We start from the raw sequence: 22,705 nt of genomic DNA, 5'->3' as shown, positions 1-22,705 counted from the left end.
AGAATGAATGTTGCTTCAGCTCCTCTTTTATAAGATAAACAAATGCTTCCCTAATGACTTTCTTAATGCATTAATGAAATGGTTCTATTTATTTTTCTCTTTCTCTGCAGATTGTTCTGCCCCCTCATCTGGAGAACATCCGTGACAAGTTGGCAGAAAACATCCACGAACTTTGGGGAATGAATAAGATTGAACTGGGCTGGACGTATGGCAAGGTAAACCTGCTGTAAAAAAGGTCGTTGAAACTCATGACTGATGATGCAGAGCTGCAGACAGTCACCTGAAAATGTTTCACCATTTTCATCCCGTCTGAAAAATGATTTATTGCTTGCAGATGCAGAAACGTTTTATGATCAGGTAAAAGTTATTCCTTATAAGAAGTTTAAATTGCAGAAAACCTAGGAGTGCATATTATTTTAAAGAAGTATTAATGCACAAAGTGAAATGTGCAATATAAATCAAAGCAAAATTATTTGCTTTAATAATTAAAATCCAAGAAATTTTGTAAAAATAATTTATCAAAAATATTTTGGCAAATAGTAAGGATATCATACCATCATCTAAGAAGAAAGTGAATGGATTAATCCTGATTGAAACAGTGTTTACTGATTTGCATCCCTCTTGCTTTTATTTTAATATTACATCCAGTGTCATTTCACTTTAGAGTTTAAAAACACAACTAGGAATTTCATGCTTTATGGCTGGTAAAAACTGAGAAATCTGCAAGATAACTCACTTAAAGGTCGGTAATTGCCGTTGCCTCCTTTACTTATCGGAGATGCTTATTTGTTTAGTCCCAGTGGACCAATTACGCTTTTTTAGTGGCTCCAGAAAAAAGAAAACTTCCCACATGGCAGCTGTTCTTTTGTTCAGCACAGGTGGAGAATCCTGGTCTAAGTGATGGTCTGTTTTTAATTAAAGCTGTTGGTGTTATTCACTGCAGATGCAGCAAATTAATGCCTTGTAAAGACAATTTTTTCTCACCGTTGATGTGACATTGGCCATGTAAAATTTAACTGAAAATCATTTACATTTGGGGAAATTAAACATAATAAACACTAACTACTAAACAATTTAGTAGTCAGTGTGGACAAACTTAAACCAATTCTTTGATTTAAAACATTTCAACATCTAGTCTATCTGTGGTTCACATATTCATATGATTTAGCTTTTTGGATTTAGTCTAATTTTCTTGCTAGGCTGTTACAAAACTTGAGTTTTATTTTCTTCTTACTAGATTTGTGCAGCAAAAATTTTCATTTGATATTAATAAAAAAGTTTCCAGAGGTCATCAAAGGTGAGTAAAGTCAGATGACCTTCACTGAGGCTACCTCAGTTAAGTTATTCATCTAGACAAAAACTAATTTCATCTGATTAAAAGTAACTCCGTAGGATAATGCTACCACTTCCGTGTTTCACTGTTTGTATAATACTAGTATAACGGTGTTCCTTTTTTGTGACGCAAAGTGTGCTTCTTTTTTTTCACGTTTAGTACCGTCAGACAATGGCAAAATGTTCCACAATGCTTTAGGAGATTTTATGAAGTTTGCCTGTAACGGAATCGCCTCTACACCTACACATATTGATTATATACAGTTGAAACCAAAAGTCTAAGAAGACGCGTACACCTTTTCTTTCCTTAACTGTCTTAAGTTAAATCAGATGAAGCTTCTCTTGTTTTAGGTCACTTAGAATTATACAAATTATTTCTATTTGCTAACTTAAAAATGGTCTGATTTAACTTCAGACAGTCAGAAAAAAAGTTATCTGGTAAATGTATAGTTTGGTTTCATCTGTATATAAATTCCCAGCTACTGTTGTCCAATTGTCAGCTTTTGTTTTCATAGATAGATAGATAGATAAATCTTTATTGTCATTGTCACAAGAACAACGAAATTTAAAAAGTGCCATCAGTCAGTGCATATGCTTAAAAACAAAAAATAACTAACATGTTTTTGATAACATGTATTTTGGATAACCATCTAGACTTTATGACGTCTCTTTAGTCCCATATTTTATCCAGTTATTAATGTCCTCCTTCATTGTGTAATGAAAGTCTTATTTTGTATGTCACAAAACATGACCTATTAACAGCAATGTGTACACTCTGAGAGATGCTTTAATGGGATATTAATGGGTCTCATTTGTCTGATCAAATGCCGTGAAATTTAATTTTGTTGTGAATTTGCACAACGTCGAACATATTTACTGGAATTTGTTATGTAGACTGTATATGTCGATAGAAAACAAAAAAACTGTTGGTTCTGGGTAATGTTGCTAGTTTTCCCTTAATAGTTTGAATTATTTTAGTTGAAATTGTGTCAGCTTTCTATTGTTTTGGAAACTTTTGACTGTCCTTCAAAAGTACTTTTGAAAAATACAGTAAACGTTTTAGGGCTTCAGCTAATATGCTCTAGGTCAGGGGTGTCAAACTCAATTTCACCAAGGGCCACTTCAGCATATTGGCCACCCTCAATGGGCCACATTGACGGTATAAATCAGGAATGCCCAAGTGCAGTCCTCCAGACGGCAACTTTTAGATGTGTCCCTGCTAAAACATACCCCAGACAAAAAGTTGACTTCCCTCATTAGCAGCAACTCAGTTCTGTAGAGGGCTATGAATGAGTCAATGATCCAGGTGTGTTAGAGAAAGAACGCATCTAAAGTTGCAGAGTGATAGGTCTGGAAAACTAGACTTGGGCAACCCTAGCATAAATGTATGAAAATACAATGTTAAAAATAAATTAAACAACACCTCATATTGTTAAATAACTGATTTTATGTATTCAAGTTTTAAATATTACATTTGAGTTTGCATGGATGTAAAATTACTGCTCAGTTTAAAAATTACAGTATTTTTAAACTGAGCAGTTTAAAAATATGCTCAGTATTTTTAAACTGCTCAGCTAAACTTTGCTGTTTAGCTCGTTAGCTTGTCGATGTTTCAGTTTTATTCGCTGGGAAAATTATTCTTTGTCTGCTTTGAAGATAAGCAGACAAATAATAAAAAACAAGTTTTGATATTAACTCTCAACTTCATTCACAAAACTTTTTCGTTATTTATTACACAACGAACATGCATTTCACATAAGAACAAAACAATGAGGTGACGTTTCCTGTCCTTGAACACAACGCTGATCCCTCTTCACCCTGTCACCAACTCACACACATCCTCATTGTGTTGTGTTCTGTAAATAAACAAAACACAAGCAACATCAATAAACTATATGCATATTCTAGTATACTGAGTTTTGGTTTTACATTCATTCTATTTAAATGTAGTTTGTTTGTGCTTACCAATGTTTTCTGGCCGGATGTCAGGCACCGTTTTCCCCTGGTCAGTTCGTCGATGTCTGGTTTTAGTTCTATTCTGTGGCAATCCGCAAAACGGCGTGTAGGTTTTCGTCAGTAATGCGCGATCTGTGCTTGGTCTTGTTTAAATTCATTATTGAAAACATCTGTTCGCACAGATAGGTGCTTCCAAACGTGGACAAAACACGAGCTGCATGGAGTCGAAGCTGTGGCATCAAATCAGGGGGCAGGAGACGGTAAAAGTCCTCGATTGAAACATCACGGGACTTCGCTCTTTAGCTTGTTAGCTTGTCGATGTTTCAGTTTTATTCGCTGGGAAAATTAATAATCAGCTTGAGGTGACTCTGCTGCACTCTAGTGGCGAGAAGCCGTAATGTTGGTTGGTAAGAATCGGAAGGCATTATGGGATATGTAGTTTGTAGTCAATTCGTGCTCAAAACCTATTTTAAGTCAATCAATTGGGCTGTAAAACGGTGGTAGGGGGGAGAGGGCCACATAAAATGACGTAGCGGGCCACATGTGGCCCGCGGGCCTTGAGTTTGACACATGTGCTCTAGGTAATAAAAATGAGCTAAAACTGCATTAACTTGAATTACTTTGTTCACCATCCAAAGACATCTCCATCACTCTGGTCTCTCTCTCTCTCTCTCTCTGCATCTCATCACTGCAGAAGCGCCATCAGAAGTCTGATCACACAATTAGCCTCTTTTTTTACTGTTGTAGTTATCACAGGATAATATTCCTCGGAGGCTGCTCCCACAGAGGCCATTCAGCCAATATTAATGAATCCCTTTTCTATTCCAAGAATGTGACATCCACAGTAATTAAGACAGGGACAAAAGGTCTAAAAAAAATATCAAGGCCTACGTTTAGGTCCAAACAGATGCCTGGCATGACAAATGTGCTGTATCAAGCTCAATGAGCCCAGAGTGACATTGCTATAATTCCAGGTCAGATTCTTCTTTGTGGATATTTGGCAAGCAGGAATGTGTTATACATCACATCTGTTTCTTGGTTTGCACTGTGTATTGCTGTCACCTTTAAAAAAATTGGTGTAATTCTGTAGCAGAGAGTATTATCAGTGAGAGTCTTAATGGATGTCATGATAGCAGTAAATCTCTCTTAATCAGGTCTCCTGCAGACAGTAAAGGCGCTAATTAAAACATAATCCACTGCAACACTTTAGTCTAAGCAACTCGTAAAGTTCAGAAACTTGAACAGAACTAAAAGCAGATAAATCTGACTTCTTCCTGGCTTTGAATGTAGAGTCAGGCTTTTTCTGCAGCAGAGAGGAAGGTTTTCAGACAAGACGAGGGCGATGTGAGATGAAACTTTTAACAGAGATGCCGGTTTTCTTTTTCCACAGGTTCGTGATGACAACAAGAGGCAGCACCCTTGTCTTGTGGATTTCAGCAAGCTGCCTGAAACTGAAAAGAACTACAACGTGCAGATGTCAAGCGAAACACTCAAGTAAGACTGCGGGTGACCCTCGAAGTAGGAAAATTCATGGTTTTTAAAATTGTTTACATTTAGAGTTTAGAAAGAGATCACAATATTCATTTTTAATTCATGAATCGAAATGGGTAAAGAATCAATCAATCAGATTGTATTTGTATAGCACATTTCTGCAACAAAGCCGTTCAAAGTGTTTTACATCATAAAAACAACAAAAATCAACTATTGAAATATAAAAATTTTCCAAATGCTGTCATTATATATCAAAATGTTGGTTAGTATTTCATTTATTCTGTTTCAAAAGCAACTCTAAACAGGTGGGTTTTAGACTTGCTTTTACCCTCTGAGTCCTAAGTTTCACATCTACACCTGGATATTTTTGCTTATTTTAATTGTACAAAGTTCTTTAAATGTCCTGTGAGTAAATATATTTGCCCATTTATCGACAACAACTGAGACTTTCAATATTCAGCAGTTATTTTCGCTCTATTAAGAGTGTTTCATCAGATTAAACCAAAGAAAAACTTGCTTCCTGCTACGGTGGGAGTGAAATTACCGTAATAACCTGATATTGACTGGAAAGCTCAACGTCTCCACTTTCAGAAACCGTTGGAATTTTTCAGATAGCACAAAGTGTCACAGAGTTACGGTACCACAAATTTGGCTGTGTCGTCGCCACTACGTTTGGCCTAGAAAGGTTAACACTAGCATTACCAGGGACTCGGTGTTTCGGCTGTTTTACAGTTTGTGGTGCATAGAAACTGAATGCTGCTTCTCCCCATTTGGTTCTGGTATGAAGATCAGAACCAGAAGACCTGTGGGGACTGGAAGGTTGCTATGACAACAGCAGATCTTTAATGTATTGTGGTGCTGAGCCGTTAAGTAATTTATAAACAAGCAACAGTATTTTAAAGTCTATACTCTGAGCTACAGGGACCCAGTGAAGGACTTTAAAACTGGGTGATGCCCTCTAACTTCCTGGTTTTAGTCAGAACATCAGCAACAGCGTTTTGGTCTCATTGTTTTTTTTAGGCAGACCTGAGAAGACACTGTTGCAGTAATCAGTGCGACTAAAGATAAACACATGGATAAGTTTCTCTAGATCTCGCTGAGACATAAGCTGTTTAATCCCGGAAATGTTCTTCAGGTGACAGAAGGCCGACTTTGTAAAAGTCTTTATGTGGCTCTAAAGGTTCAGATCTGACTCCCAAATTTCAGGCCCGTTTGCAAATTTTTTGTTGTAATAGCTGAAACTGTGTGTTGACTCTGGATCGTTCCTCTTTAGGTCCAAAGATAATAACTTCAGTTTTGTTTTGTTTTCTTAATCGTTGAGAAAAATCGGATTGCTCACTCCTTCCCTTGTTGCCATAATTAGTAACTATACATTTATTTGGCATGTTCCTTTTTGCAATCAAATAATCCAGTTTGTTGAGGCTTGCAAGATTTTTAGATTGTACCCCACTAGAAAAGGGTTATATGTTTTAGGCCGTTAAATAATCCAATTATCCATTCCTACAGCTGCAGCAGCAGTTTTCGGCATACTGCTTAGCAGCACAAGATTAAGAATAAGATTAAAGCAGCACTTCTAATGATATTCGTCTTCTGGTGCAGTTCCAGCATTGATTTCTAGGAAATATTGGCTCCAGAGGCTTTTCAAGTTGAGTACTGAGTCATGTTACTGTAAAAACATTTGGCTCACCTCATTAAAGGAACTTCCTGTTATAGAGCCGTTTATTCAGACAGTCGAAGCTAAATGAAGTTTAGTGTTATTGTATTGACTAACACTTGTCATTGTTCTCATTTACCGCAGGACGCTGTTGGCACTCGGCTGCCATGTTGCCCAGGTTAATGTTCACGCTGAAGAGGACCTGAAGAAAAACAAATTACCAAAAGAGTATGGTCAACATTTTCCATCATTTTTGGCTTATTTGTGCAAATTTCCACATTTTATAATTCTACCTTGATAAATCTTCCAGCTACATGATGTCTAATGGATACAAGCCTGCGCCACTGGAACTCTCTGACGTGAAACTGACTCCAGGTCAAGAGGTTCTGGTTGATAAACTGGCCGAAAACGCACACAATGTTTGGGCCAAAGACAGAATCAAACAAGGATGGACCTATGGCATCCAGCAGGTAAATTAAACCGTTCTCATGTGATGTTCAGACAGACTAAGACGTTGATGCAGAGTTCATAAATTAAATTGTGTTGCAGGATGTGAAGAGCAGACGTAATCCTCGCTTGGTGCCATATGCTTTATTGGATGAACGCACAAAGAAATCTAACAGAGACAGTCTGAGAGAGGCCATTCGGACGATGGTTGGATACGGATATGACATCGACCCTCCAGACCAGGAGGGTGAGATTCTGATTCTGATAAATTATCTAAATCTGGGGTGTCAAGCTAATCTCCATTTTGGGTCATGAATGTTCTTAAAGGGACGATTGTCCCCAAAATGCATTGATAAAACTCATTATTAATTCAATAAGTACTTCGTAAAATTAAATAATATTAAACATCTTTTTACGTTAAGTCCCTCCAGGATTTCCAGGATTGTTTTTGTGATTTTTGCAATGATCTTGTGGTGCTAATTTAGAAGTATTTGCAAGAAATGTTGTGATATTTGCGCAGATGTATGATGATAAATGTATAAATGTGACTTTTTATTACTTACTTTATCGATGATGAACTATAATTTGACATCAACTAAAGCTGAAGCAGCAGTTAGGAAGAAGTGACTGGAACACAATGTTTTCGACCAATAAACTCACAGGGATCTGCTGATTTATTTATTTTTTTGCATGAATTTCCTCGATTGCAGAATTGTGGAAAAACTTCAGGGCAACACAAACAGCTTTATCAAGTAACTAGAACTAGACTAATGTCTTCTTCTACTGGCAGATTATTTAACCTGTAACTAATAATTTTACATCAATATTAAGGAATTACAAGAAGCTCCTATTTCTCACTGAAAAGTTTTATTTTAAGTTGTAGTAAGATATTTGCACTAGAAAACTAAACCAAAAATACTTGATAATATTTTGCAGTGCAGCTGAAATCAAAGCTTTGAACCAAATCAACACAAAATGAATGGTAGCTAAAGTTGTACTTAATGCAGAGTGAGCAATATTTGTTAAGTAAGTGTATCAGTTGCCTAAACAATAGCTGGATAATTTCAAATTTAACTCAGGATGACCTGAGCTATCAGTGCAGTGCAGAAAAAAAAATGGTTATTTAACCTTTAAAATTAGGAACTAATTCATAAAATATTTTTTTCTCATCTTTAGTTCATTGGTCTCCCTGTTTGGAAGTATCATTATATATACTATTATATGTTTGGATATATTATATATATATATTTATATATTTGTTTTTAAGCATATGCATTGACTGATGGCACCTTTTAAATTTCGTTGTCCTTGTGACAATGACAATAAAGATTTATCTATCTATCTATATCATTATTTGCATTTTTTAATTAAACGGCTCTTCTTTTTCTCTCTGGACCAAAGTTGTGCATGCAATAGATAATCAGAGCATCGAGACAATCCGCTTTTTCCGCGTGGAGCAAACGTACGCCGTGAAGACCGGGAAGTGGTACTTTGAGTTTGAGGTCCTGAGTGGAGGCGACATGAGGGTCGGCTGGGCCAGGCCGGGCTGCAGGCCCGACGTGGAGCTGGGAACGGATGACCAGGCCTACGTCTTTGATGGATACAGGGTAAACTGAAACAGCTGCTCATTGTTTGCAATGAAATCCAAGCAAGAGATCTCTGTTAGTTTTGTTTCTCATAATGCTTTAATTTCTTCAGGGTCGACGGATGCATGCCGGTAGCCGTTACTTTGGACATCCTTGGAAGAAGGGCGACGTGGTTGGTTGCATGATCAACATGGAGGACAAATCCATGATTTTCACTCTGAATGGAGAGCTCCTGATCACCAGCAAGGGCTCTGAACTCGGCTTCGCTGACTTTGAAACAGAGGATGGTGAGAACTTCAGTCAGATTCTTTCAGTATTTAGTTTTAGAAATGGAAAACATAACACAAGAACTAATTGTCCACTAACTTCTTGCCTTAATGCAGGTTTTATTCCGGTGTGCAGTCTCGGGATGTCTCAGATCGGCCGCATGAACCTCGGCAAGGATGCCAGCATGTTTAAATACTACACCATGTGTGGTCTCCAGGAGGGCTTTGAGCCTTTTGCTGTCAACATGAACAGGGAGATAACCATGTGGTTCAGCAAGCGCTTGCCCACCTTTTTCAACGTTCCACACGACCACATGCACATCGAGGTAGAGAACACCAAACTTTAGTATCCGCAGGATTCATGAGCCGCGTTTCCATTTCAAATGTACTCCGCTAATGTTGAAAAACACAATTTTGCTATTGCGGTGTTTCCATTAATTAAGAAATGCAGTTAAAATCAGGTGTGAATAAGCTTGTTCACGATAAGTAATTAAAAATCATGTCTTCATTGCAGTTTTGATATGGCTAAAAAGCACTTCATCAAAGCGTGAGCCTTTTTTTTCCAGATGTTGCGTGTTTTTTACATAATATTTAACCCTTATTGGCCAAAAGGTGTCGCCCACCCCATTTTTACAAGCCAAATTTGCAGTACCCTAACTCTGCGATACTTTGTGCTATCTGAAAAATGTTTCCAGCCAATGTCGGGTTATTACGGTAATGTTACTCCCACCATTGCAGGGTGCACGTTTTTTCCTTTGGTTTAATCTGATGAAATTTGTTGACATTTAAAGAACTTTGTACAATTAAAATAAGAAAAAATATCCAGGCGGAGATTTGAAACTTAAAAAGTTAAAAACTTTCACAATATCATGAAAGATTGTGTTCCTCCATGTCCTACCTGTGGCATTATTGCTGTACGGGTCAAAAACAACCAGTAGGAGCCAGGAAGGGAGGGTCTTAGTGCTGACAATCAACCTCATGAACGTGCTGGAAAACCGTTTATTCGCTGTCATTGATGGCCATTCTAACTAGCCTGCGCATTCACACAGGCTCTGCTATCAGGAAGAAGCTGTAGCGTAGCAGAAACCAGGACACCAGAGATTGATTGTCAGCACTTAGCCCCGCCTACTGGCTCTGAATGGTTGTTTCTAGATAGCACTGGGAGAGGGCAGAGGAGTTTGATTTTGTTTCACAGATTGTCTGTCTCATACTGCTCTGCCATGACATAGTGACAGTTTCAACAAATATGTAAAAAAAAATGTTTTTTTTATAAAAGTTTAAGTTCCAGGTTTACATTCAATTTGTGAAATTTTTATGGTCAATGTAAACGCAGCAAAAATGGCCACAGATTGCTGTTGATGGACACGCTGTCTATCCTCACTCTCTTTGGATTTGTTTCTCGTCCTCTTAGGTTACCAGGATTGACGGGACAGTGGACAGCCCCCCGTGTCTTAAGGTCACACATAAGACGTTTGGCACCCAGAACAGCAACAGCGACATGGTTTACTGCAGACTGAGCATGCCGGTGGAGTTCTACTCTGCAGACAGGCTGCTGGACGAGTCACTGAAACTCAGGTAAGGCATCTGCACTCAGATTGAGGATTTCATCCTTAGTAGAGCCTGTTTTTTTCTTTTAAATAGATAGTAAAACAATTAATGCAAGATCTAAGGTTACTTTTATTCACGTTTTCAATGTGGTTTGGAAAAGTATGGAGTTGGACTGAAATGTTTTCCAGGAATGGATGAGGTTGGCAAATAGAGAATGGAAAAACTGTTTCTAGATTTTATTCTTCTTTCCCCTAAAATTCCTCCCATCGGTCCATCTGTATATTTATCTATCCACTTCCTTTCTTTTTATCCATTAATCTATTTATCTTTGTTTTCCTTTATAGCCATTTGTATATCTATCCATCCATCTGCTTTCTTTCTGTATCCATTAATTTATCTATTCGTCTATTTCCTTTTCATCCATTGGTTTATCTGTTCATCCACCCGTTTCCTTTCTTTTTATTCATCCATTTTCTTTTCTATTAATCCAGTTGTTTATTTATCCATCCATCTGTTTCCTTTCTTCCAGAAGCTGTCAGAACCCTTTTATTTAAACATGTTTGTTTGTTTTTTCAGCCAAACTCCCAAAGAAGATGGAAGTATTGACTATGGAAGCATCACAACTGTAAATCACCACTAACTCTTAAACTTACTGATAAAATATTACTTTTTAATCTTCACAATATGCTTTCCCATTTCATTAAATTATTTTTATTTTTACATCTGCAGTATTACCACTCTGTGAGAGTGTTTGCCGGACAGGATCCCGCCACCGTGTGGGTGGGCTGGGTCACACCAGACTATCACTACTACAGCAAGAACTTCAGTCTCAGCAAGACGCAAACCGTCACCGTCACTCTGGGAGACGAGCGGGGCCGGGTCCACGAGAGGCAAGCTGCTGGTTTTTAAATGTCTGGGAGTAAACAACGCTCAGAGCTCCTCAGAGTGTTTCAGAGGATATTCTCTTCAACAATGTCATTCCTCTGACCAGACCTAGAAACTGAAGTAAAATTAAAGTGAAGAATTATGGGAAATACAGCAGGTTCATTTAGAATGCATGTCAAACTTAAGGGTCGTGGGCCAAATCCGGCACGCCGTAGCTTTTTATGTGGCCCTCTAGATTCTTGACTAAACACTTAATGTGCTTAAATATTATGTTTATGTTATCAATGAAATCAATGCAGTTTTTATATGTTTACTGCCAAATTATGTCAATCAGTTCCTCCAGTTTCTTGAGAATTATCGTTGAAATTCATGCAAAATCAACAAATTGTGCTAATACATAATTGGGAGTTTATTACAGACTTTTCTCAAAAACTTTCTTACTTGTACTAAACAGCTGCCTAAGTTTTAATTGATGTCAGATTATAGTCCATCATCGAGACAGCAATAAAAAGTCACATTTACCATCATAAATAAGTGCAAATATTTCCAAATCAGAACCACAAACACTTTGATTTTTATTGCGAAAAATCACAAAAAGAATCGAAAATCCTGGAGGGACAGAAAATATATTCAATAATATTATTTAATTTTAATAATTCATTGATATTTTAACAGTTTGTGAACAGGTTTTGTCAATACATTCTGGCACAACCGGCCCTTTAAGAGCATTCATGGTCTGGATTTGACCCAAAATGAAAATGAGTTTGACACCCCGGATCTAGAATGTTCCATTATTAGATGGTTACATTATTGTATTGATGTGCAGCTAAATCTGCTCTCATAGTAATGGTTTCTACAATCAGTTTTTTTTGCATTTCATTCAGCATGAATGACTATAATCATATTTTTCCTCTTATTTTAAGGTGTTCAGTTTTTCAAAGCAACTACGTATTACAGAAATCATTGCAGTAGCTTAAAATATATTGTTACGACCTGACTCGTGAGCCGTAGCAAAAGCCAGAAAACACGGCCATCAACTAAAGAATATGTTCTTTATTGAACAACCCAAACACATTAACAAAGTCCAAACAGCGACAAGCAGGTATCCCCCTCGGTGGTCGACGGCATCTCTGAAGTCAGAGATAACCGGAGAAGTTCTCTGTAGAGCCTTGCTGGGTGGAGAAGCCGACTCCCTTTTATAGTGATGACACGCTGGTCCTGACGAATCCTGGTCCCGCCCACTCTGCTCCGCCTCAGGACAAAACACAATAACTAATGGATCCCTCCACATCAAGTGGAGGGGGACGTCACAATATAGTTTTATCTTTCAAACAGCAGAGAAGTTATGGAAGTTACGTGACCTTTATTATAGAAAGGTATTAATTTCTTTATCTAGATCAGCATTGAAACCCAAAGCCTTAATTTTGCCTGGGATGGTCATTTTTTTATTCTGCAAAACACAAATCCAATCGGAATTATTGGGAATGTGTTTTGCAGAGGTTTCAAAGTTTCTGAACTCTTCCTGTTGTTCCTCTTGCTGCAGTATTCAGAGGAGCAACTGCTACATGGTGTGTGCAGCAGATGCACTCGGCCCGTCTTCCTCCAGCCGCTCAAACACCGACCTGGAAATCGGCTGTCTGGTCGACTTGGCCACCGGCCTCGTCTCCTTCACTGCCAACGGCAAAGAACTGCCTACAGCGTATCAGGTTAATAAGACTCTATCGTCCTAAAAACGGGGATGCCACAGGGAATACGCTTCGATGTGAAGCTTATTTATGCCAGCAAATCCATCCAATTCAGCCTGAAGGCAAAACAAAAATAATTTGGGATATATATGCATTTTTATCTTTTTTTGTTTTTCAGTGGATGGTAAAATCTCTGCAGCATAAATTTTAAAAGACTTTCCAAAGTTGTTTTGGTAAATAATGAAGTTATTAAACGTTAAAGTTTCAAGATTAAAAGTAAATTTTTAATCTTTTCTTCTCTGTTCAATTGATAAAAACTCCCTCTTTTTCTGTCTTTTTTGTCAAAAACAATGTAGTTTGATCCATTTCAAAATAAGCAAATCTTTTGCAGAAAACATCTCAATATATAATGTTTTTAAAATTATTTTATTTTATTTAGTATTTTATATTTAATTTATAGGTCTTGAATTTCAGAAATTATATACCAAGTAGTTCTCGTAATCCGTCTTTGTCGGATTGTTTTTGGTTACTTAATATTAAATATTTCAGTATAGTAAATGTTTTAAAAAAGTAAAAATCTCTGTTTTTGTTTTTGCCTGTAGCATTTATTAATGATCGTTTCAACTGGATCTCAGGATTGTTCATCATTCAGATTATTGTTGATCTTCCACATGTCAAGGATGCTTTGCTGTTTGAATATTTTGAGGAATAAATTTGAAAAATCTTCTCTCTTCATTTTGTGATGCATGTCATTATTTGTGGTTTGTTTGTTTCCAGGTGGAGCCAAACACCAAGCTGTTCCCGGCTGTGTTTTGCTGCCCCACCAGTTCCAACCTTTTCCAGTTTGAATTTGTCAAAATAAAGGTTTGTCTCAATTTGCTACCATTAAACATTAGATTTCATATGCAAGAATGTGTTTTAAAAGACAGTGTTAAAACATGTTGGAGCTAAATATTCACATTAATCTTTCTGAAGGACAAACTTTTATGAATTGAAGGAACCAAAGATAGTTTCCCCTGCCTTCCCTGTCGTGTCCCAGGATGCCATGCCGCTGTCGTCAGCCATGTTCAGAAGCGAGCAGCGGAACCCGGTTCCACAGTGTCCGCCGCGTCTAGATGTGCAAACCATCGTGGCCGTTCTTTGGAGCCGGATGCCAAACATCTTCCTGAACGTGGAGACGGCTCGGGTCAGCGAGCGGCACGGCTGGGTGGTGCAGTGTCTGGAACCTCTGCAGATGATTGCCGTGCACATACCTGAAGAGAACAGGTAGCATATAAAAGACTGATGGATATATCTCATTTGACTGAATGTATTTCTCAGGGCAGTTTTGAATCCTCAGGTTTTTTTGTCTTTCAGAAGTTTACATGCTGCCATTGTAGAAAATAATGGGGCTTACTCGCAGTTGAGCTGCTTTTCTTTTGGAGTTGGAAAAATATTCAATTATTAACAGGAATAATATTCAGATAAATCTTAGCAAGTTGAAGAGATACCATTTCTGGAAGTCATCGACAAGCTTGTTATAATTTGATCTGGATATTTGACCACTCTTCTTAACCTTTCTACACTCAACGTGTCGGCGACGACACAGCCAAATTTGCAGTACCATAATTCTGCGATACTTTGTGCTATCTGAAAAACTCTAACCGTTTCTGAAAGGGGAGATGTTGCACTTTCCAGCCAATATTGGGTTATTACGGTAATTTCACTCCCGTCAGCATGTTTTTTCTTGGTTTAATCTGATGAAACACTCTTAGTAGACGGTAATTTGCGAAAATAACTGCTAGATATTGGAAGCTCCAGTTGTTATGGATAAATGGACAAATATATTTACTCACAGGACATTTAAAGAACTGCGTACAATTAATAAGCAAAAATATCCAGGCAGAGATTTGAAACTTAACACTAAGAGGGCTAAAAGAATTGGTGTAGTTGATTTGTTTTACTGGAGCATTCTTAGCTTGTAAGAGGTAAAGAAATTGAAAAGACTCTTCAGGAAGTTTAATGTTTGCCTTACAAGACCAGTTTAAATGTGTCACTGAGTTTAAACATTTAGCATTTTCTTTGACATCCATTTTCACTTTAAGATGGGAATTGTGACACTGTGGCCGCCTCTCCCAAAATGAAAGTCTCTGAGAGTAAAGAAAGAGTGCATCAATTTTTCACATGGCTACTCCCCTCCTTGTACGCTGCTGGGCTTTATTTAAATTTTTTAAACAAATGTGCCCATATACCCTCCGGTACGCCGTGTGCCCTCTCATATCATATAAATAATCATGCAAGGGTTATTATTTTAGTCTCAGGTCAGCCCAGCCTGCAGCTGAGGATCACAATGATACTCAAATAAAATTTACCTTGAATTGAATTGAGGTTTTATCAGGAACTGCACAGTGGGACTTACAGTAATCCAAGTGAGATTTAGTGAGGAACATGGATTATAAATCCTTTAAATGTGCAGTGGGTACATGTCGTGGAAAAAAACTATTTCCAAGCACTGTTCAGGTGAAATCACTTAATCAGGTTTATTCATATATTGTGCACAATACAGAGAGCTTGGAGGACAATCAGTAATGAAGCAGATCTGCATGAAAAGCTCTGCCAGGAAGAGACAACACATGAGTTTTATACAAAGGGATAAAGGATCCTAAGCATGGGAAACAGACTGGTTCCCATGCATCTTTGAAAAACAACGTCCAACCTTGTACATGTAACCAAAATAGTTTTAACTTGGTGGGAATATACTGGAACTTAGAGTAAACATATAGCAATACAACTAACAGGTGTGACCTTATTGTAATTTTTCCACATCAGTACTGAAAGTATTTAAAAATCTTTAAATTTTAGCTAATTGTAGCCATTCGCTAAAATCAAAAAAGTTTATATTAAATCTTATTTTACAAGGTTTTTGTAAGATAACAAAATATTGTTTTGTAAGATTTTATTATCTTGCAAAACAAAATTCTGTTTTTTTAAGATAATTTTGTCGTAATTACCTAAAACAGCAGGTGCATTTAAATGTCTGCAGAACAGTGAAACCCTAAATTAGTTTTTTTTTTAAATAGACCCCAACCAGGATGAACCCTAGAGGTCAAACGAGAGACAAATGGTGAAAACGTTTCCCTAAATCAAGGATCAACGAATGGACTAAAAAGCTGATATTTTTCCGTCGTTCTCCAGGTGTTTGGACATCATGGAGTTGTCGGAGCATGAAGACCTGAGGAAGTTTCACTACCACACTCTGAAGTTGTACTGCGCCCTCTGTGCTCTGGGAAACACGCGTGTGGCTCACGCCCTCTGCAGCCACTTAGACCAATCACAGCTTCTCTACACCATCGACAACCAGTACCTATCGGGCATGCTCAGAGAAGGCTTCTACGACGTCCTCATCAGGTGGGTAATTTATTTATTTATTTTAAAGGTTTTGTTGGCCTTTATTTGAAAGTAGCCTGACAAGAACGAGGGTAATGCGAGAGGGGGAAGACGTGCAGCAAATTTTACCAGGCTGGGAATCGAACCTGAAACTACCTCAACAAGGACTAAGGACTATATGTGTGTTGTGCTTTGCCCCAGTGCCACCACAGCAACCCTTCTTTTTTTTAATTTGTTCCTTTTTCTTTTATAAAACATTGGTTTCATCTCAGCAAAGGATAGAGAAAAAATGATCCTGATGTATGGCTATTTCAGTGTCAGCTTTAGTGCCAATAAGTGGTAACATGATGAAGTGGTAAACACAATCAACATCACAATTACTCAGTAAATCAAATTAATGGTAGAGATATATTTATGTAGCCAGCTCACATCTGCTGCATCTGAATATCTTTCTTTTATGAATAAATCTCTGCCTTCAGTTTCCCTCAGTTCTGTGTATTTTGTCTCTAATGAGCCGAGCTTTCCTGTAGCTTTTGAAGTGATCCCAGGTAATGTTCACCATTTTTCTGAGGCTCTTTTGAAGTCTTTTCTTTGATTTTTGGGTAATTTCACACTCACTTTCACGATATTATCTGGCCATTCTCAGAGAAATGTCTGTCATTTGAGCCACTTATCTGTGACTTATGATTATTTCAGGCTGAGGCTCCCAAACTCAATGGCATAACAGAGGAGTTGGCTAAAAAATTAGCTTTTTTGGCGATTTGTTCGAAGCAGCATGTTCCAAAGATACAGTTTGATTCACTTTTAAGTTTCTTTTCATTTTTCTACCATGTCACACAAAGAAGCAGTGGGTTCAAGGCACTTCAGGCTATAAGCGTTTTGAAAAAAAATCAAAATTTTTCTAGCACTAACAATTTTAGTAATCCAAAATGACCAAAACTTAGAAAGTTTTAGTCCAATTTCAATATAGAAGATCGTTACGTCATGTTCCGTGTTGTTCCTGTGTATTTATTTTGAGTTTCTGAGTTTCCATGTTGTCCTGGCTTCCCCTTGATTGTCCCCAGGTGTTTATCGTCCCTGTAATTACCTCCTGTGTATTTAGTGTCACCTGTGTGTCTGTGTGTTTGTCAGGTCCTTGTCTAGCTGTCGTCTCATTTGGTGTCTAATGTGCGCTCAGTCCTTCGTGTTGTCCTGTCGTTATACCAGTTGCTACCGACGTTGAGCCCTGGCTTCCGCTCAGTCGTGCTGCCTGTGTTTTTGGACTGTTTTTGGATTTTGTTCATTAAATCTTCATTATTCATCTAACCTGGTTCCATCTGCGTCTGCCTCACCACCTCAACACCACCCTTACATGACAAGTTACCTATTATGCTTCAATGCTTAATAATATGCTTGATTTAGGTACAAAAAAAATGTTTATTACAGTCTTTGTACCAAATCATTCTTAGATAATGAAATGTTACTGTTTAGTTTTTCCTACTTTGAGTTTCTTTCAGATTGAGCTGTTTTAGGGCCTTTAAATTTGAATAAGCGGCTGCTGGCCACGCCCCCAATTTAATGTTTACACTCACACATGAAAACGTCTGCAAACAGACCCGCAATTATCAAACTGTACAGCTTTGAAAAGCAGAAGTGGAGCCTCCGGCACAACCAACAAGAATGCAGCAAGTAGTTTCTGAACTGCAAGTCAACAACAAAACACTTGTCTTTTCTAGTAACCATTGTACAGCTCATACAGCAGTAAAATTGGCTGACCAAACCTGCTGGAGCTCAGGATAGGGTGCTAGGTAACGGTGCAGTGCCTGTCTGTAGTTAGGTTTTTGAAACAGCTCATTTTCCAGACACAAAAAAACATTAACTTATTGTCTTTTAAGCACATGGGTTGTTTTGGAAGCAGTGGAGACCAAAAGGGAAGCATACAAATGTGCAAAATATGAATTTTGCATCACAGGTCACTTTAAAAAAGGTTGTGTTTCAGCACGTACTGAATTTGATCTGATTTCATCTTCATATAAATTCATAGCTGCATGTTTTATCTCGTGCGTTTAGTCTACAAAAGCCAGGAGCATTGGATTAATTTTGATGATCTAAAATCTTTAAAATCACCACTACTTTTTTTTTTTCATCCAGCATTCATCTTGAGACGGCGAAAGAGGCACGGCTAATGATGAACAACGAATTCATTATCCCTGTGACGGACGAGACCCGGTCCATCAAGCTGTTCCCGGATGAATCCAAAAGGCATTCTCTTCCCGGAGTCGGCCTGAGCACGTCCCTCAAACCTCGGGTCAACTTCTCCCCAGTCGGCATCATCAGCACCAAACGCCACCAGCTCCTTTACAGTCCCCAGATCCCCCTGGGCGTCCTGAAGGAGAAAGCCATCAGCATGCTGATGGAGGCTGTGCAGGGAGGAGGCTCCCACATCCGAGACCCGGTAGGTGGGAGCCTAGAGTACCAGTTCGTTCCCATCCTGAAGCTCATCGGAACGCTGCTCATCATGGGAGTCCTGACCAGCGACGAGGTGAGGCTGATTCTCCTCCTCATCGAGCCCAACGTGTTTGGGGAGGCCAAGGAGGGAGAAGAAGGGAGTGGGGGCGAGGTGGTGGTGGCGGGAGAGAAAGAGGAGGTGAGCAAGAACGAGGAGAAGGCTGTGGAGGCGGGAGAGGAGGAGACCAAGGAGAGCAAACCAGCCGCCAGAGGTCTGCTGGAGAAGTCCCTGCCGGAGTCTGTCAAACACCAGGTGATGAAATATTTAATTTCAGTGAAAAAATGCTAAATGCTAGGGGATTTATTATAAATCTATTTGGCTATTACTGCTTCTAAAAACAGCTCAAGTGCTTAGAAAAATCATCCAGATGATTTTTTTAGCAGCAAGTTAATGATTTTTGCTGTCTGTTTCAAAAACCTTCCGAATGGCAGGAAATTCACCTAAATTAGCAACCCTAGTGGAGCTCCAACCGTTACCTAGCAACCACCACGGAACTCTGCCCGTTACCTAGCAACCCAAGCTTCGCTGCAGCATGTTTCGTCAGTTGGTTTTACCACTATACAATGGCTGCTAGAAAAGACAAGTGTTCTGTTATTGACTGGCCACCCAGAAACCACTTGCCGCATCCTTGTGGTTGTGCAGGAGGCTCCACTCCTACTTTTCAAAGATGTATGGTTATACAACATTTTCACATTTCTCACGTGATAATGTTTGCTGCCATTTTCACATGAGAGTGTAAACGCTGAGTTGGGAGAGATCGGCAGCAGCAACGTATCGAGATTCTTAGTGACAGAGCCCCTAAAACAGTTCAAAACTATTTTTTTAAAACCTAAGAATAATTTTGTACAAAAAATGTAATGAACATGTTTTGTTTAGCCTATAGACTTGTCCTAACCTGTTCCAGGAACCATAATAGGTCACCTTTAAGATCTAATTAAGTCAAAACTACTTTTATCTCCTCAGATAAAGAAAGAAAAGGTTTTTTATCTGATCAGATTTCTGCTATTTCCAGATGTGCGAGCTGCTGCACTACTTCTGCGACTGCGAGCTGCAGCACCGCATCGAGGCCATCGTCTCCTTCTCCGACCGCTTCGTTTCCAAACTGCAGTACAACCAGAAGTTTCGCTACAACGAGCTGATGCAGGCTTTCAACATGTCCGCCGCCGTCACGGCCAAGAAGACCAAGGAGTTTCGCTCGCCGCCACATGAACAGGTGCCGCACTTTAATGGCTTTACGCATGAAAAATGATTAGCTTATGATTAAAATCAAATAAGAGATGGACAGAGTTTTATTTCATTACTTGTGAAGCTTTAGAGAAATAGTTAATTTTGACAGATATTCTCTCATTAATCGAAGTTGAAGGCAGGCCAACATGTGAGGGTAATATTACAGTTTTTTTGTGTTTTTTTTAAAAGAAACATTGACCTATATTCTTACACATGTTTGTCTTGAGTCTCATAATTCTGAGTGTTTTTCACTCTGCATACCAAATTGTTCAAATTAGCAGGAAAAATGTGAACTTTAGGTGCTGGATCTCCTAAAGTTCCAGCAAAAACCCATTAAAAAAGCATCAGTCAGAGCCTTTCACAGATGGTTTTGTAGTCCTCAAAATGCTTTTGGTTTCCATCGTCTCCTAACTTTATTTCGAGTTGGAATACCCAAAGGGCAGCTTGGACCGCATGTGAAGTTAAATTGAATCAGCTGTGCGGTGAAGCCTAACATCTGGCATTTAAGAGCAGAAAAATATGAAATGATGGTGCTTGGAGTGTTTTATGTTTTCAATTTAAAGTTTGAAGGTCGTAATGTGTTGTGGAAGATTTTAAGCACATTATATAAGTTTGTCGCTGATGGAAATATGGCTAAAACTATAATTTTTAAGGAAGAATGTATTAATGTTTTAATAGTAAATAGAAGTCTTTATGAAGCTTTTTTTATGTTCATTTTGTTCTTAAATAGAAAGGTTGGGTTTATTTAACACTGGTTTATAATTCATAATCATACAGCATCATTATTTATTCATGTTAAAGTACTCAGAAACATTTTCTTAATCTAAGCTCAGATCTGCAATTTTCTTTCTTTATTCCTCATGTTATTCTCCAGTTCTAGTTGTTTTAAAATCCAAGTCATTGGGAGACATTTCTGAGGGATTATGCAAGTAATTATTCAGGTGACTGTGTCTCAGATAATTTGATCTCCACTCTTATTCCTGGTTTAAATTAAATTTTCATTGATTAAGTCTCTATACAAGCATCTTATTTGCTTATCCATCCATCCATTTTCTGTTCACCCTTGTCCCTAATGGGGTCGGGAGGGGTGCTGGTGCCTATCTCCAGCTACGTTCCAGGCGGGAGGCGGGGTTCACCCTGGACAGGTCGCCAGTCTGCCGCAGGGCAACACAGAGACATACAGGACAAACAACCATGCACACACACACACTCACACCTAGGGAGAATTTAGAGAAACCAATTGACCTGACAGTCATGTTTTTGGACTGTGGGAGGAAGCCGGAGTACCCGGAGAGAACCCACGCATGCACAGGGAGAACATGCAAACTCCATGCAGAAAGACCCCGGCCGGGAATCGAACCCAGGACCTTCTTGCTGCAAGGCAACAGTGCTACCAACTGCGCCACTGTGCAGCCTCGCCGCTTATTTGCTTATTTCATCCTAATTAACTCTTATTCTCTCAAGTTTCCCTCGACTTATTGCTCCTCTAACCTTCTGTAGCTCGTCTTGTTTCTTTCAGATCAATATTCTGCTGAACTTCAGTGCGGGGGAGGACTGCCCTTGTCCCGAGGAGATCCAGGATGAACTCACGTCTTTCCATGAAGAATTACGGCTGCACTGTGGTAGAGTTCAGCTGCTTATTATAGTTAGACAATCATGACTAAACCAGTGGTATAAAGTTTCTTCTCTCTGTTCATACACAGCTGCAACTGTCATGTGATTTTTACAACATATAAACATCTATGCTGTGTATTTTTTTTAAATAACCGCCATTTTATTCCTATTTTTAGGATTTAGCATAAAGTTAATTTTTAATCTGTGGTATGGAAAACGATTTGCAACCTAATGACAAGAAAAACAGATGGAAAATCATATTGCTGGTACTTTTAGCATCATTCTTTGAAGAAATTTACTAAAAATATTGAAGAAAAACCTGCTAGGCTGCATTTGTTATTTCGTCTACATTAAAATATCTAAGTACTATTTTGCTGCAATGTGCAAGTTTCACTTTAACCATCAATATGTTATTCAAAATCTGAGTGTAAGATCAACAAATTATAATTAAATCAATGTAATCAATAAACATGACTTATTCTTGCTAGATAACATAAAATAATAAGAATGAGCAAACATTTTTTCAACAAAAAACATTTTACACAAAGCTGTTAAGAGGAATTGTTGAAGTTCCAAAGAGCCACAGGTTGCAAACCTCTGGACTAAATAGTATTTTCACACAAAATGTAAATGTCTTTACTTTATTTTAAAGACTTGACGGAGATTATTTACGCCTGATTTAGCAGCAGCTGTGTTGTAAATGTAATTTCCCTGCTTGAGCAGTTGAGCAATCGCATTAAAACTCAAAGAAAGGTGTTTGGCCTGGCAGGAATTCCCGTGGAGGAGGAGGAGGAAGAGCAGGACACATCGATTAAAGGTCGGCTCCTGGCTCTGCTCTACAAGATCAAGGGCCCCCCTCAGAAGACAGAAGAGGAGCCCGCAGAGACAGAGCAGGCCGCCCCGAGTAAGCGAATAACACACTGATGAGAAAAATGTACTGGTTTATCCGACAGCTGTCATTTCTGAGAGCTCTACAAATTACGAGGGTGATTCTTTCCCCTCCCCCACATCCTCCTTTACACTGGAAAAAGGAAAGGGTTTTGTGAAAACCTGATCAGTTTCATGTTAGAAAAAGAACCAAATCATCCTCCAGAATCTGCCTGCGTCATTAAAGTAAATGTTTAAATATTTATTCAGCTTCACATCAAACGACTTCAGTT

At 38.5% G+C, this 22,705-nt stretch overlaps 1 protein-coding gene across 4 annotated transcripts in view; it reads left to right on the top strand.

Moving 5' to 3' along the window:
- Positions 1–22,705, top strand: part of ryr3 (ryanodine receptor 3) — a 136,668-nt gene that overhangs the window by 54,699 nt on the left and 59,264 nt on the right. For all 4 annotated transcript variants that reach the window (XM_032584478.1, XM_032584481.1, XM_032584480.1 and 1 more), the window contains 19 exons: positions 111–215; positions 4,679–4,782; positions 6,578–6,661; positions 6,744–6,903; positions 6,983–7,127; positions 8,282–8,487; positions 8,579–8,753; positions 8,850–9,058; positions 10,144–10,307; positions 10,857–10,905; positions 11,010–11,170; positions 12,709–12,871; positions 13,628–13,714; positions 13,890–14,116; positions 16,025–16,237; positions 18,347–18,956; positions 19,717–19,917; positions 21,451–21,553; positions 22,315–22,449. In XM_032584478.1, coding sequence (XP_032440369.1) covers positions 111–215; positions 4,679–4,782; positions 6,578–6,661; positions 6,744–6,903; positions 6,983–7,127; positions 8,282–8,487; positions 8,579–8,753; positions 8,850–9,058; positions 10,144–10,307; positions 10,857–10,905; positions 11,010–11,170; positions 12,709–12,871; positions 13,628–13,714; positions 13,890–14,116; positions 16,025–16,237; positions 18,347–18,956; positions 19,717–19,917; positions 21,451–21,553; positions 22,315–22,449 — 3,301 coding nt within the window. The remainder of the gene's footprint in view (positions 1–110; positions 216–4,678; positions 4,783–6,577; positions 6,662–6,743; positions 6,904–6,982; positions 7,128–8,281; positions 8,488–8,578; positions 8,754–8,849; positions 9,059–10,143; positions 10,308–10,856; positions 10,906–11,009; positions 11,171–12,708; positions 12,872–13,627; positions 13,715–13,889; positions 14,117–16,024; positions 16,238–18,346; positions 18,957–19,716; positions 19,918–21,450; positions 21,554–22,314; positions 22,450–22,705) is intronic.

The sequence above is a fragment of the Xiphophorus hellerii genome, chromosome 15 (genome assembly GCF_003331165.1).
Source record: "Xiphophorus hellerii strain 12219 chromosome 15, Xiphophorus_hellerii-4.1, whole genome shotgun sequence".
Classification (NCBI taxonomy): domain Eukaryota; kingdom Metazoa; phylum Chordata; class Actinopteri; order Cyprinodontiformes; family Poeciliidae; genus Xiphophorus; species Xiphophorus hellerii.
The sequence above is the reverse complement of the archived record's forward strand: the minus strand, read 5'-3'. Positions and strand labels throughout refer to the sequence as shown.